Source organism: Tasmannia lanceolata, unplaced genomic scaffold, assembly GCF_043159265.1.
Source record: "Tasmannia lanceolata isolate RefF3 unplaced genomic scaffold, GAP_Taslan_0.1 ptg000013l, whole genome shotgun sequence".
NCBI lineage: Eukaryota > Viridiplantae > Streptophyta > Magnoliopsida > Canellales > Winteraceae > Tasmannia > Tasmannia lanceolata.
In genome coordinates, this window is record NW_027518690.1 from 7,173,824 (window position 1) to 7,189,585 (window position 15,762).

The 15,762-nt window shown below is 37.1% G+C and overlaps 1 protein-coding gene across 1 annotated transcript; it reads left to right on the forward strand.

Moving 5' to 3' along the window:
- The first annotated feature begins 8,162 nt into the window (after positions 1-8,162).
- LOC143889649 (heat stress transcription factor B-1-like) lies at positions 8,163-10,852 on the forward strand. Its single transcript, XM_077393931.1, has 2 exons — positions 8,163-8,660; positions 9,933-10,852. The coding sequence occupies exons 1-2, from the start codon at positions 8,457-8,459 to the stop codon at positions 10,521-10,523; spliced, it is 795 nt and encodes a 264-aa protein (XP_077250046.1). The 5' UTR covers positions 8,163-8,456; the 3' UTR covers positions 10,524-10,852.
- The last annotated feature ends 4,910 nt before the right edge of the window (positions 10,853-15,762 follow it).

The window sequence follows — 15,762 nt, forward strand, 5'->3', positions numbered from 1 at the left end:
TTATTTCTACCCTTGAAAATGAAAAATTTCATTATAGCTTAATTTTCATGATATTTCCAATAAGCTCAAATGAACAGAGTTAGAGAAAGAGTTTGAAGAAGCCTAGAAGTAGACAAGCCTTCATACAGATTCTCCCCGTGTCCTAAATTTATTCTTGATTTGATTCAATCCGTTTAATTTTGAGGAACCCTTAGCTAGAACAACTCATGGGGTTCTATAACAAAGTTAGATAATTTGACAATAACATAAGGGAAATTATATCCCCCGGCCCCCTGACGGATAAAATCCTCCCCTTTAACGTTATTTGTCAAGTTTTAAAGGCAAAGAAAAACGTTAAATGGGGTGAATTTATCCTCAGCAGTGACCCATTCTCACAGAAACCGTTAAGGGGGGGATTTTATCCGTTTGGGGGGATATCATTTCCCTAAGGGCCCGTTTGGATGCCGTGAAGATTTTAATTCGGATTTATCACATTTGCAGCCCTTTCTGTGTTGTGATTTTGATGTGGATCAAATCCTTTGATTTCCAAATAAGCAACTGATAGTGAATAAAATCAGATTTCCAAATATGCTGTGGAAATAAGTAATTGGAAATCCACAGATCTGGCAGTTTCCTTCACCCTCTTTGCTCCTCAACCTCTCCCCTCCAGTAGGAAGTACCCCCTTCCCTCTCTGTCTCCCTCAACATGAGTTGGAGGGTTAGGGTTGGGGAAAGCCAACCCGGTTTCAAGGCCTCAACCCTAACCCAACCAGAAATTAAATCGGGTTGGCTTTCCCCAACCCAATTTTGGCTCAGGTTAGGGTTAGGGGAATGATATCTCGAGTCGGTCTAGTGTTAGCCTCAATCCGACCCAACACGGCTCGAGTTGCACCCTGAATATTAGGTACATCAGTTTCATTACATTCACTTCACTAAGTTTATTTTCTTATAGACATTTGGAAAACCATATTAAGAAACCCTTTGTTTCAGGATAACCCCAAATAGCCACCCTAATGTTAAAAGTATAATAAAGTAAGAATATATTTGTCATTTTATCATAAAAGTAAGAATATTCTAACATAAAAAAATAAGGGAAGTGATAAATCGACTCCCCATGTGTCTTTCTCTCTCCTCTAGGTTAGAGATAGAAAGAGGAGAGAGATAGACACATGGGGAGTCGATTTATCCATTTAGGGAGTCGATTTATCACTGCCCAAAAATAATTATTAATTTATTTTTTGACATGTGCAAAAGAAAGGGCTCTTAGGGACCTCCCTTAAAGATGAGTGGCTTCTTGGTAGATTTCTATTTTCTAGAAAGGATTATTTGTGATCAACCTCTTTTCACAACAAATTATTATTATTATTAGTCCATCGCGGATGTCATGTTATACGTGAGAGCAGCCACATAGTGAATGAAGACAAAATCTGCTGAAAAGTGAGCCACTGTGGCTGCTCTCACAAGCAAACAGCCATCCGCGAAATGCCTTTTGCAATGGACACTAGCAAATCCCTTATTATTATTATTATATCTTTTTGTTAGATAAGCTGGGGTTGGGCCAACCAAGATTATAGGAAAAAAATATTAGAGATACGTCTCGTTCCAATTAGGCAATATAAAGACAATATCTATAAAAATTAACAGAGGAATGATAGATGCAAGGGCCATCTTTATGCAAATGACGTGGATCTATTCAAGGGCGCTTCTCCTGCCCTTGCATAAAGAGGGCCCTTGCATATATCATTCCTCAAATTTAATATATTGTAAATTAATGAGGGACGGATAAAATAGCTATGCTTGTTCCGCCTGTCTCTTTATTTTGTAAGCTATTTGATAGGTTCTTATAACTCAACAAATCAAATAAAGAGCTTAAAATAAATAAAGAGAAAAATTGTGAATGATTGATAGGGTGGAAGTGACAAAAAAAGAGGGGGTGGAAACACCATGTCCTTCCTATAATATTATAGTAGAATTAGTGGGTATAGTAAGACACTGAAATGATGTTTATTCGTTTCTTTTCTCTCATCATGTTGCACGTGGAAGCTTTCTTTTAGTGGAATTCAAAAGGCAATTGCATTGTTTGGCAGAGTAATTTCGGTTTTAATTTGCTTGTAGCATAGACATTGACTTATTGACCGACCCATTAAGAGAAGAATAAACACCACATGAAGAGAAAAACGAAAAAAAAGTAAAATGAAAAAGGAAGTTTGACTAATGAGTCATAAGCAGGAATAAGACCTTGCATCTATTATTACTCCCTTTTCGTTACTTTTCTTGAAAAATGTTTTGATTGTTTAGTTCAATAAATATGTAAGACATTTTTGGCAACCATGAAAAAATATTCCATGGAATATTCGTTGGACTAGTTGTAATCTTTTAGTTCAATAAATATGTGAGAGATGGGAAGGAGAAGAAGAAACTTGAGATGCTCGGAGTAAGCAAAGCATTGAAATCTCCTAGAAACCACGGAAAAAAAAAAAAAAAAACAATTCCGAATGAGGAATTCTAGACTGAAGGGAGCCCTTGCAAAAAAGAGGTGAAAGGGCTCTCCTATTGGCTACACATCACCATCATGTATTAATAACGGCTGAAAAGTCAAACATGATGGTGATGTGCAGCCAATGGGGAAGCCCTTTCACCTCTTTTTTGCAAGGGCTCCCTTCAGTTTAGACTTTCTCTTCTGAATAGGTAATTTTTTAACTAGTTTCTAGGGATTTTTTTGCTTGCCAACTCAATTCTCTTCCTCTCCCTCCTTGTCCGCCCCTCTCACACAATTGGGTGCACTAATATTCCATTGAATAATTTTTCATGGTCGACAAACATGACTAAAAGGGAAAACCTTTTACTAGAAAAGTATTTCTCCTGTTTGGATGATTTTTATCTGAAAATAAAAATAAACAGTTCATTTATGTTCAGTATTATATTATGTGTAATGGGACCTGAATATATGCTAATGGGCTACATATTAGTGGAGCCTATATAGAGGCCCTAAAGACAAAAAAGTAATAAAACCTACATGTAGTGATCGGAACCAGCTTTTTTCCAGATTTAAAGGAATGTAAATTTCATTTCTACTATTTGGGTAAGCATTAGAATCAGTAATTAAAGGATACCACCTCTTCGGCAGGTGTCAAAATACTCCCGAAATTCTGACAAGTATTCCGTCCAAGTTACACCTACAATGTCAATCCAAATGCCAGAATCAGTATATACATAATCAGAATCCGATTCTGATTCCTGATTGTGGCAATACAAACATGGCCCTAACTTTATAGCCTAACACAATACTCCCATGGCAGATGGCTCCCATTTGGAATGTTTGGTTAGCAGGAAAGTAGTCGAAACTAGTGGAAAAGAAAACCCTTTTCATGTTTTCATAACTTTCCTTTGTTTGTTGCGATAGGAAATGCTTTCTACAGTGGAAAGGTCCATATGATAATACCTCCAATTTGGCTTTCCTTTCCATCTGGGAAGATATGTTATTGAGCCCTATTAGTAGATCATTATTTTTTTACCATTATACCCTCTTAGTGGGTCCCAATAGTATTTAGCTCGTTACCATATGTGTGGGCCCTATTAATAGATTATTGGTTTGTACAATGTGGACTCCGTTATTTTTTGACAATTATATATTCTATGTGAGCCTCACTAGTATGTAACTCATTTCCATAAAGGAACCCCATTGATTTTTAGCCATTGGGCTCTCCATCTTAGCCCAATGAGTAGATTAGCGATTAATATACACGGGGAACTCTACTGTTTTTGGACATAGGCCATCTATGTAGGCCCTACTATTATAAAACTATATACGAGGAAGTCTAAACTGAAGGGAGCCCTTGCAAAAAGAGGTGAAAGGGCTCCTCCATTGGCTGCACATCACCATCATGTTTGACTTTTCAGCCGTTATTAATGCATGATGGTGATGTGCAACCAATTGGAGAGCCCTTTCACCTCTTTTTTGCAAGGGCTCCCTTCAGTCTAGAATTCCTCTTAATATACATGTGATTTTGATTAGTCTTTTGGATGATGGGGCCTACATCTTTATTAAACCTACTAGTAGATCATTAATTAGCATAAATGTGGGTACATTGTCTTTCCAACTATTGGGCCCTCTATTTAGGCCTCAGTATATAACTAATTACTATGTATATAGGTGGATCTAATTAGTTTTTGAAGGTGACCCATTGACCAAATAATTTGTTGTATTAACTGCTTTTGCTTAGAAGTCCTCTAATTCAACATTGCGCAACATACTCCAAGCCCTCTCAAGAAGAGTCATGTTAAGTTGTTCTCTAGCTCCATTCTATTGCGGAGTTTCTGCTATAATAAATTGGTGAACTATGTCTTCTCCCTTGCAAAACTCTCATAATACTTGTATTCTCCTCTATTGTCAATCCTCAGACACTTCTCCTTCTTGTCATTTTGCTTCTTAATCAGGGTTTTCTATTGTTATTTTCTATGTAGAAAGTAAATCCATATTTTTCTAGAATAATCATCAACGAATGTAACAAAATAGAGGCACCGGCCTTTGAAGTAATTGGGGCTGGTCCCCACACATCTAAAATGCCTTAACCTCGATCAATTAAAGTTTTGAAACTCACCCTGCACTACTTCTTGAAGATGCAATGCTCACAGAAGTCTATCTGCAACTCTTAACACCCTTAAGTAGATCTCTATTATTGAGCTCTCTCAAGCCTTGTTAACTCTTATGCCTTAACAATATTTTCAAAAGCTGTGTCAAATCAGTCACACCATCTTATTTTGTAGAAATGACTTCTCCACCGACCACTGTATTTTTCAAAAACTAATATTGACAATTTTAACCATCTCTGCATTTATAACAACAAAAGAACCCTTTAGGACATTCAGAGTTCCATCATCTCCAGTATACTAGCATCCATTGGAGTCTAAAATACTAAAGAAATCAAAATTTTCTCAGCTCTGGAACATGTTTCACTCTTATCAAGGTTCTAATAGTTCAATCATACATCTTTATCTTCACTTCACCTATCGTAATTATCTTGCTTGAAATGTCATTTCCCATCAAAATCGAGCCACCATTCAACTGCTCGTATTTAGAGAACCAATGTCTATGTGAGCTCATGTGAAAAGAATACCCTATATCAAGAATTCATGCGTCATGTTAACAATCAATACATGATGCGATGGTGAGCATCTTGCCGCGATCCTCATCTGAACTTCCTTCTGCCACACTTGTATGTTACATAGACTCTCCTTATTTCTTTTTCAAATCTTTCTTTTCTTTTCAGTAGTCTTTCTTCATATATATATGATTTTACGATAGTAGAAACATTTTCTCTTGCCATTTCTTGTATTTGATTTTGACATAGACATGCATCGATTATTCCCTTTTTCCTTTCCCTTTGGTCTACATCTGCCAACTAAACTTTATGCTTGCTTCTCACCAGTTGACCTCTTTCTCATCTCATTACAAAGAGGTGCAATTGTAACCTCCTATACTTGTATAGTAACCTTACCATAAAGTAGAGTTGTGACCAGATGTTCATCTGATGGAAGTCGAGAAGTCAACATAATCAAGGCCTTGTCTTCATCATCAATTTTGTCATCAATATTTGCTAATTGACAAATGATTTTGTTGTATGGATTCAAGTGTTTGATTCCTTCCTTCATCTTCACAGTGTAGAGTTGTTGTTTCAATTACACCTGGTTATGAGAGACTTTGTCATGTGCAAGCCCTTAAGTTTCAATCACATATCAGCTTTAGATTTCTCATACATGAAATGATATTTGATATCGTTTCCCAAAGACAAATGAATAGAACTTATGTTCTTCAAATCCATGCCATTCCAGTCACCATCTGACATATCTCCAGGTTTTTTAACCTTCCTAACAGTGCTTTATGCGGTCCTTGTTGAACCAACAAATCTCTAACATTGACTTATCACAGATTAAAACTTTTCTTTCCATAAAATCTTTCCAATTCAAACTTTGTACTCCAAATTATCACCTTCATTGTAGACCCAAAGCTCTGATACCACTTTTATAAATTCAGGCCACAAACAACCTACTACAAGGACCAATTAATAGTCCAAACACAAAAGCGTGTTTCCAGATTTGTGTGTTAACAATATGCAACATTTGCCGAACTAGGTTTGCAAGAACAAACATAAAGAAGTGCAAAACAAACACAACTAAAGCACATAGCATATATGTGCTTACACCAGATAACTCACTACAGTGTGTGGTTTCACCCATGGGAGAAAACTTCAGAAGATTTCACTATGTGGTCAATAAAAAAAAAGAGGATTTCAAGAAGCTTTCACCATATAACACAAGACACAAACCCAATATGCTTGGATGCCGTCTAGGATCCAAGCTAGGGGTGCAACTTGGGTTGAGCTTAACCCAAACCCAATGTATTCAACCCAATTTTGGCTCGGGTTAGGTTGGCATTTCTTCGGTCAGGGTTGGGAGAAGCCAAACCCCATTTAATTTCGGGTTGGGTTAAGGTTGAGGTATTGGGCAACTTGACCCGATCGACTTGAACCTGACCTCCATCCTCTAATTAATTTTATTGTGATTTTTAAAGGGGAATGATAAATTCGCACCCCTTTAACATGAATCGACGTTAAAAAGCATTAAAGTGGGATGCAAATTTATCATCGCCCATTTTATAATCTTAAGGTTATGTTTTGTTTGTATTTTTCCTATTTTTGTTCGAGGCTAACTTGAACCCAATCCAACCTCTTTTGGAAAAAAAGAACGGGTTAGATGGGTCGAGTTAGGGTTGAGAGATTTCCAGGCAGGTTTGGTTAGGGTTGACCATTCTCATCCCGAGGTTCGGGTTGGGTTAGGGTTGAGGGAATGCTATCTCATGTTGAGCTAGGGTTGGCCTCAACCTGACCCAACCCGGCCCTAGTTGCACCCGTAATCCAACCATCAATGCTCTTCCTATTGACCGTTCTTCTTCTTGATTCCTCAAGAGATCCCAATCTCACCTTAGCCCACAAGAGATCCACAATCTAGAAGCTTTTGATCTCCTCATCAACTTTCCTCACAAGAGAGGGTAGAAATATCCACAAATCTTCATTTCTCGTGTTAGCCGTAATACTCTCTTTACCTCTCCCAGGAAAGAAGCCAAAACAAAATTCCCATACGTTCTCCTCTATTAGAAAGTTATCTTGTCAAAGGATAAAACCAAAGAGTCTCACAAAATATAAAGTTCCCTATTTATATGAAATCCAACAAGAGAGAGTTTCTTACTATCACGAAATAAAATTAACATGCAAATGACCTATAACTTACGTAACTGCCTTGACAAATTCAAGGCTAAATTAACTTCAAAGGAAAACTTCCTCTTCCTGGGTATCAAAGTGAAAAGGAGACTACAAAAAAAAAACACTTGATTTCTTTGTAGGCTCTCATAGTCAACATTTGGGTTTTGCCGACGTTATCTGAAATATAGAAAGTACTTCTGCCGTGAAGCCGTAACTGTTGATTCACTGGCAAAAAATTGTATGGAATTTTCATTACAAGTTTAATTAGCAAAGGAAATTTGAGTCTTTATATGATGAATTGCGTTGTAGTCCCACAACATAGGATGATCCAAACCGTCCATAGGTTGTGCCCCAAAAATCATTTCCACAGGTTGATCCTAAACCTCTGGTCTATAGAGGGACCGCACATTAGAGGCGTGATCCTAACCCTCTATAGATCAGATGGTTAGGATCAGCCTATGGAAATGATTTTTGGGTCGCAACCTATTCTGAAAAATAATGGACTATAAGGCCTTTCATCGTATAGATACACATCTTTATCATACAAAAAAGCTTTGCACAAAAGTCAAGTTCACCGGTGAGAAAATTCCAAAATTCTAGAGAGAGAAAAAGGAGTTAGGTGGACAAAAGTGCCGAAGCTTCTTTTAACATTATAAGTTTAGAAAAACGATAGAGAAGAAAAATAAGCAGGGCAAACGTGCGGGGACGATAGATAGAATAGTTTTACGATACGTGTGTCAGTCACAGCCGTCGGATAAGTACTGTTTTGTGGAAGCTTCTTAGAAACGACAAATATAATTCAACAAAAGCGCCTTCTTTATCCTCTTTCTTTATATTGAGCTAATTCTAATCTATTATTTCTCTCTATTTCTGGGAACTTTTAGAAAGCATCCTTGTGTTCCTTTTGTGGGTCTCTGATTATTTATAAATCTGGTAGACAAAAGAGAAATTATCTTCTCGCAGATTGGAATTATAATCATGGTTTCGAATTTTCTTCGGAGAGTTTTGGTTTTGTTATGAGAGGAGGAGAGGGCTTGCTTTGATCTAATTTTTTTTTTCATTAGAGATTCTGATGAATTTCGGTTTTGTTTGTGGGTTTTACTGTTGGGATTGGGAGTTCTTAACAGCCCTTTTGCTCTTCTCTCTCTAAAAAAATAACCCAAAAAAAAAAAAAAAACCCTTCTTCTTGTTCTTCTTTTTCCATTTTCAAGAAGAGAAATGGGGAGTAGATGTAATACTGCTCCTTTTTTGATGAAAACTTATCAGTTAGTGGAAGATCCAAGCTTGGATTCTATTATATCGTGGAATGAAAGTGGGGTGAATTTTGTGGTGTGGAAACCAGCTGAGTTTGCAAGAGATTTGCTTCCAAATTACTTCAAACACAATAACTTCTCAAGCTTTGTTCGCCAGCTTAACACATACGTAAGTTACTTCTTCTCCTTCTTTCTCCTTTCTTTTTTCTCTTATGTGGGTATCATATTTCGAGCATCTTTAGTTTGTCTTGTTTTTTTAAAAAAAGACAGAGAAAAAGAAGAAGGTGCTGAAAAGTGGGTGGATATATCATTTCTTTCTTAGGCATCAGGCTAAGCTAACGTACGCGATATATGTGACTCATATGTAATCTATCTGGATGTTAGTTGATCGATGATTTATGTTTTATCTTTCTTTTCCTTTTTATTTGTTTCGAGAAAGAGATCGATCAATTCTGATTCTTTCTTTTTCTATTGATTCTTTTCCGATCGAGATGTATGAGCTTAGGGTAATTCCGTGCACCACTTGGTGCAGTTTAGCAGAAAGATTTCGGATATGATATTGCCACCCACTACAAGCCCGTTCAATTTTTTTATTTTTGGACCATAGAAGGACCCACCTTCCTTTTCCATTTTCTAATTTGTTTCCAGAGAATCGATAGGCAGGTGAAAATATAAAAAAATTAATTAAAATATTAATTTGTAACCACTAATAATAAACAAAAATTTCCATTATGTTACCAATAGAATCGGAAAAGGCATTCTATTCTGATTCATGGTTTCAGCAATCCAATTTGACTTGGAATCAAGTGAGTACGTACCTAACAGCTTATAGATAAAATTTCCAAGAAATTTGTTTATGTAGAAACTGAATTTTCCAACATTTGATTAACTTGTAAGGAATACAATTTTTTTTTTTTGGCAAAACACTATTTATATGTTCGGTGTGTTTGGGTCTAGGGAATACAAATCATGGGATCATGGAAAAGCAATATTTCATATAAAATAATTTCAGGGTATCGAGTCAGAGGTTATTACAGTTTCCAGAAAGCTCTCACTAGCCGATTAAGAATTAAAAGACAAGCTGTGTTTGTGCAATTATAAAAACATTGTTGTGTCGATATCATTTCCATAAGTATACAACTCAACTCAACTAAACCTTTGACCCAAACTAGTTGGGGCCGGTTAATGAATCATTTAGAAAATTTTCATGAAGAAGGTGAAAGGATATACCCGGCTCAAATTGACTAAGTCTAATCCTGCAGACACTAGTTGGGTTCGTTTACATGGATTATTTTCTTCCATTCTCTCTTATCTAATGTCATGTTCTGTGTTATATTCCTAGCCCTCAAGTCTTTCCTCACTATATCTATTATGTATTTGCTCAAATACGTGTACGTATGTATCATCAATTCTAAGAGGCTTCTTCAGACACGTCACGCAGGGTTTCCGAAAGGTTGTGCCGGACAGATGGGAATTCGCGAACGATTTCTTCCGCCGGGGAGAGAAAGCCCTCCTCTACGAAATCCACCGTCGAAAATCAGCATCAGCAGCATCAACGGCGCAGGCTCCCACCATCACAAAATCCAACGGCCCACCTTCGCCTACGTCGAATTCGGACCAAGGCCAAGTCTCCTCCACCTCATCCTCCCCGAAAAACAATGTTTCGGGCGTTAAGACAACAACCCAAGTCTCCAATTTATCAGACGAAAACAAGAAGTTGAGAAAAGACAATCTTGCCCTCAGCTTGGAACTGACTCGGACCAAGAAGCAGTGTGAGGAGCTCTTCACATTTCTCTCAAAACACGTTGATAAGGAGAAGATTAATGGGATCATGATCAACGGTGGAGATTCAAACCCAGATCACTATGTGGGTCCATATGAAAAAGAAGAAGAAAATGAAGAGAAATTGAAGTTATTTGGGGTGTGGTTGAAAGGGTTTGAAGGGGGAGAGAAGAAGAATAAGAAGAAGAGAGGGAGAGAGGAAAGGTCTACAATTGAGGTGGTGCGCACGTACGCACCCTGTGCTACTTAGTTCTTTTCCTTAAATCTTTTGTTAGTAAAAAGCTTAGAAATGGCCAAAGAGTAAAGACTCCTGGCAACCATCCATGAAAAACAGCTTAGAGCTCAAATGGGCTTAGTTTTCTTAAGGCATACAAGTGTTTATATGATACTCTGCATCAAAGATGTGTTTATAAGGGTTAATTACTCCCTCTATCTCATCTTTGATTGTGGCTGAATATCGGCTGTTCATTATATAATTGTCCATCTGAAGTTAACTTTGGTTTCTTAAGACATATACAAGTGTTTATATTATACTTTATTTTGTGTACTTATTGAGCAACAAAGATGTCTTTACAAGGATATCTCATCTTCGATTGTGGCTGAATATTGGCCGTTCATTATATAATTGTCCATCTGAAGTTAACTTTGGTCAGATGTTTAGGATTTATAAATCTCTTTGCATGTTAAATATGTTTCCAATTATTACTCATCATGGGAGATCCAAAAGATCAACGGTCAATTCAGTTGATCCAATGGATAGGATTGTTTGATCTGTTTCTATGGGACATGGCTTGTTTACCTTGCCTCTAGGGGTGGTTATTCGGTTTAAACCGAACCGAATAGACCGAAATTCGGTAACCGAAATAATTTCGGTTACCAAATTTCGGTAACTGAAACCGAACCGAAATTATCAGAAACTGAACCGAATAAAAATTCGGTTATTCGGTTATAACTGAATAACAGAATTGTGGGAGAAAAAGAAGGAAAAAAAAATCAAAATCTCTATTTGGATCGGAGGGCTAGGATCATCCGATCGAAATGATTTTTTGAGCACAACCTAATTAAGTTTTGATCAATCAAATGGACGGTTTTGATCATCCTACGGAGTGCACATATAGCACTTTTTTTTTGGAAAAAAATGGTTTTCATCCATAATTTTTTTTTTTTTTTTTTTTGAGAAAACCGAATAACCGAATTTCCAAAAAAAAAAAAAAAACCGAACCGAACCGAAAAGAAAAAAACCGAACTCGTGGAAACAAATTGGTGTGGGCGTCAAATTTTATAGATTTATCATTTCCCTCAAAATTATAGAAACATAAATTTTTTTGGGGAAACATTTTCCGCAAGAAATATTTGTACTTCAATCCAAGCAGGGGGTGTTTCAGATCTGGGGGGAAAGAAAATAATATTTCAACGGAAAAAAATTCGTTGAAAAAAATTCCTGGGTCCTCTAAGTTTGTAGTTTTCCTTGAAATCAAGGAATTCTTTTTATTTTGGAAAAGAATCCATGATAAAAGAGTTCACCAAACAGGTGAAAAGGCCCCTACCAAAACGATAAACAACATTTTATATTTTTTACTTTAATTTTATCCCCATGAACTCTCTCTCTCTCTCTCTCTCAAGCCCAAACTATGTACAACGGAAGTAGGACCTATGACACTTTGATGAATGGTCCGATACAAAATGGATCATCATCCAAACACAGACATAGAATGTATGATTTGAAAGGCATTTGCAAGAAGATCGTCTGAGACAGAAGGATACCGTCTCTCGTTTTTTGATTTATAGCCCTTCTTTCCGTTGAGCGAGAGAATTGGAGATTGTCCCGTGTTTCCAGGTTTTACAAATGTCAGGATGGGGGAGACTGGATTCCTTACTTAAACCCTTCATCTGCAACCTACTTCCCTCACATCTACAACCTACTTCCATTGTAAAATCCAGAATCTTACACAACTTTCTAACTAAAACCCGGATTCTGAAATTCATGTATCCATGCACGGATTTTAGAATCCGGGATTTCTTCAAAATTTTAGATAAGAGACAAGAGAAGAAGCGAACCGGCCATCGTTTTCTGACTTCCCGCCCTTCTTTCCGTCAGCAAGAGAGTAGCAGATCATCCCATGTTTCCAGGTTTTAGAAATCTTAGGATACAGGAGATTTCTAAAACCTGGATTTCTCACTTAAAATCCAATAAACGCTATCAGGACAACATACAACAGCTTGATTATGAACCCTCTTTTACTCTGTTTTCAAACTAAAAACCTGGATTCTAAAATCCACATATCCAAACGGCCCCTTAATGTTTTTCTTGTATCCATTTGTCGATTATGAAATGTAAAATTGGCGGTGGAGGGTTCGGGTAGCTTGATGTACTAGAACTTTGGATCATGGCCTATGGTGAGGTTCAAGAAGTGTATGGTTTGGAACACCAAACAAGTGTGGCTCATGCATATGCTTTTGTCTCCTAATCTATTACATGAAGAAATAAGTGTGCACATCGCAGTCCCAAAATGTTCTCCAAAGGATGATCCTAACCCTTCGATTTGTTGAGGCTTCTATACCATTGTATTGTTAACTTTTTGAGCAAGGGATCATCCTATGGATAAATTTTTTGGGGCAGGGCCTCTCTACATCGGGACTAACAAATGAATGGTTTGGATTATCCAAAATAGGTGGAAATACATGCCCACGTATGAATAAATTGTTGGGCCATCCATTACCGCCAGTCTCTACATTGGGTTTCTCATTGAAAATTCTGTGCATCGAACAATTCTAACCATTTTATTTGTCCAGATTTTGGAATTATGAATCAGAATCGGCATCATATTACGATTCCCATTCAATCAGAATGGAAAAAAGAATATGGAACTGCATAAAATACAATTTTGAATCGGTAAAAATGCAGTTCCATATTGAAAATGAAAATTTTATTTCATTTCTTTCAGTCAAGCACTAATGAGCAATCAAGAAACTCAAAGGCTCAAAGCCATGAAAGAAGAGTTTCTCTCAATGAAACCTTGTTGAAGACTTAAGAGTCAAGCCATTTGGCTGTATATGGGTCTTTACGACTAGGAGAGACTCCATAAGTGGAATTAAGAGATATAAAGAAAATTTGATTGCAAAGTCTTCACTCGGAAAGAAACAATAAGAATACTTTCTCTCATGCTTTAAGAAATATTCTTTTGGAATGGTCATGAAGTTTGTGACTTGTTGTGATCTAGAGTTACAATACATGATTATAAAAGTGACTTTCTTAAAAGGTGACCAATTTGAGGCTATTTATAACCTGAAGGTTTTGAGGCTAAAGAAAGAGGCACATAGTCTGTAGACTTAGAGATTCTGCTTAAGGGTTAGAGCAGATTTCTTGCCAATAGTACATAAAGTTTCATTTAGTACTCTATGTTAGATTGTAAGGAATTGTCACAGAATAATGGATATATCTTAAAGTCAGTGGGAGTAATATTATCTTCCTCGTGTTATGTGTTGATGTTATACTACTTGCTAGTAGTACTTGGCCATGTTTAGTGATATTCATACAAAAGAATTCAGGTGAAGCATCCTACATGATATGAGTCTAGGTTCACCTAGTTGGGACTCGAGGATTGCTGACATTGTAGAAAGCCTATATTGGTAAAGTCTTAAGTATTGAACATGGATAAATTACTCCATTTCTAGTGTTCTTATAGTTAAGGATGATATATTCAGTCAGTTCCAAGGTCCCTGGATCGATCTATCATAGGAGCAGATAAAGAGGTTCCCTAATAGTTTCGCAATTGGGGGTCTATTGAATGTTTAAATCTGCACCTATCTGGGTATAACCTATATGGAGGGAAAATTTAGAAAGTACCAATGTTATTTATGTATGGATCATTGGAAATTTGTCAAAAGGTTATACATTGTCTGTAAGGGACTAAAGGTTTAATGCTCACATCTAGTAGATCAGATAACCCTAGTGTGATTGGTTAATCTGATTCTGACTGTTGTCGGAACACTTAGAGTTCTGCTTTAGTATATTTTGCAGAAAGTCCTAAATCGTGGAAGAATTTCAAATTGACACCAGTTGCTTCCACCTTGGGTATGGAGTTAATTGTGTATTTCAAGGCCTTGTGTTATGTCTTGTAGTTGCAGAATTTTGTCTTAGGGTTTTATCATGTTGATAGTCGACAAGTTACTGAGAATGTATTATGATAATTCCGCTGCGGTTTTATAATTTCAAGAACGACAAATCAAGTAAAGGGTCAATGTATTAACAAATTGTCGTGAGGAAGTGAGTTCAGATACATTGTGTATCTATGGAATGCATAAGCACCGCAGTTATATTGGCGGATCCTTTGACTAAAGGCTTGTCACCAAAGCTCTTTAGAGAGCAAATAACGCATAAGATTGGTTGACATTTTTGATAGCATATACCAGTGAGAGTCTACATTAGGTATTGAGATACACTGATGTGATCACATATTTAATTTCTGATTCTGATATATTATCATTTACTACCGCTCCATTTTGTGCACATTATGTAAACGGATAGTTAGTAAGAGGTAGACTGTCTGTAGACTGTTTTGGACCATGTTTACATCTTATGTATGTATGCGTTTACATTCATGTTGGTAAGTATTACTAATGATATAATCATGGGGTAGGCTATTGGGTAGAGTTGGTGACCCAATGGTTACATGGTTTATTGTTAGTAGTTTTTGCTGAACGGAATGTTATGTTTGTTACTTACCAACCTTAAGTGATGATCATTATGTATGGCACAAAGATTCTTGCTGGCCAAGTGGGAGAATGTTAGGAAATAATCCTAACCATGGTTGTGGCCTTAGCAAGATTGACGGCCGAGATCATATTTGTTGGTTAGTTATGGTTATATGAAAAGACATAACCATATAGAGAAGAGATGTAAATGTATTGAAAGGTTGTTTGAGGGATGAGCCAGCGTGATGAGGAGTTGCGTCCCTTCCCTTAAACATCTATAAAACTCTCCATGGGTCCCTCCTTGCACACATCCATTATCGCAGCCTATCCTTTGCAATCCACGACAAAAGGAAGAGGAAGCCGGTCCCCATCACCGTCGGTTGTGGAGCAAGGAGAAACTCAAAGAGGAATTCTTCCGACATAATAAGAAAACAACATGCATGGCTTCCGGTATGTTTATTTTCTATTTCAATTCAATCCATATTGTTAATTGTGTTTTTCTCAAAGTTGGACCGCCAAAGATCCGTCGCTTGTGTTCCTGTTGTGTTGAACACTAACACATCATCCAGACACAGACACAAAATGTAAGATTTGAAAGGCATTTGCAAGAAGATCGTCCGATACAGAACGACACCGTCTCTCGTTTTCTGATTTCTCGCCCTTCTTTCCGTTGAGCGAGATAATAGGAGATCATCCCGTGTTTCCAGGTTTTACAAATGTCAGGATGGGGGAGACTGGATCTCTTACTTAAACCCTTCATCTGCAACCTACATCCCTCACATCCACAACCTACT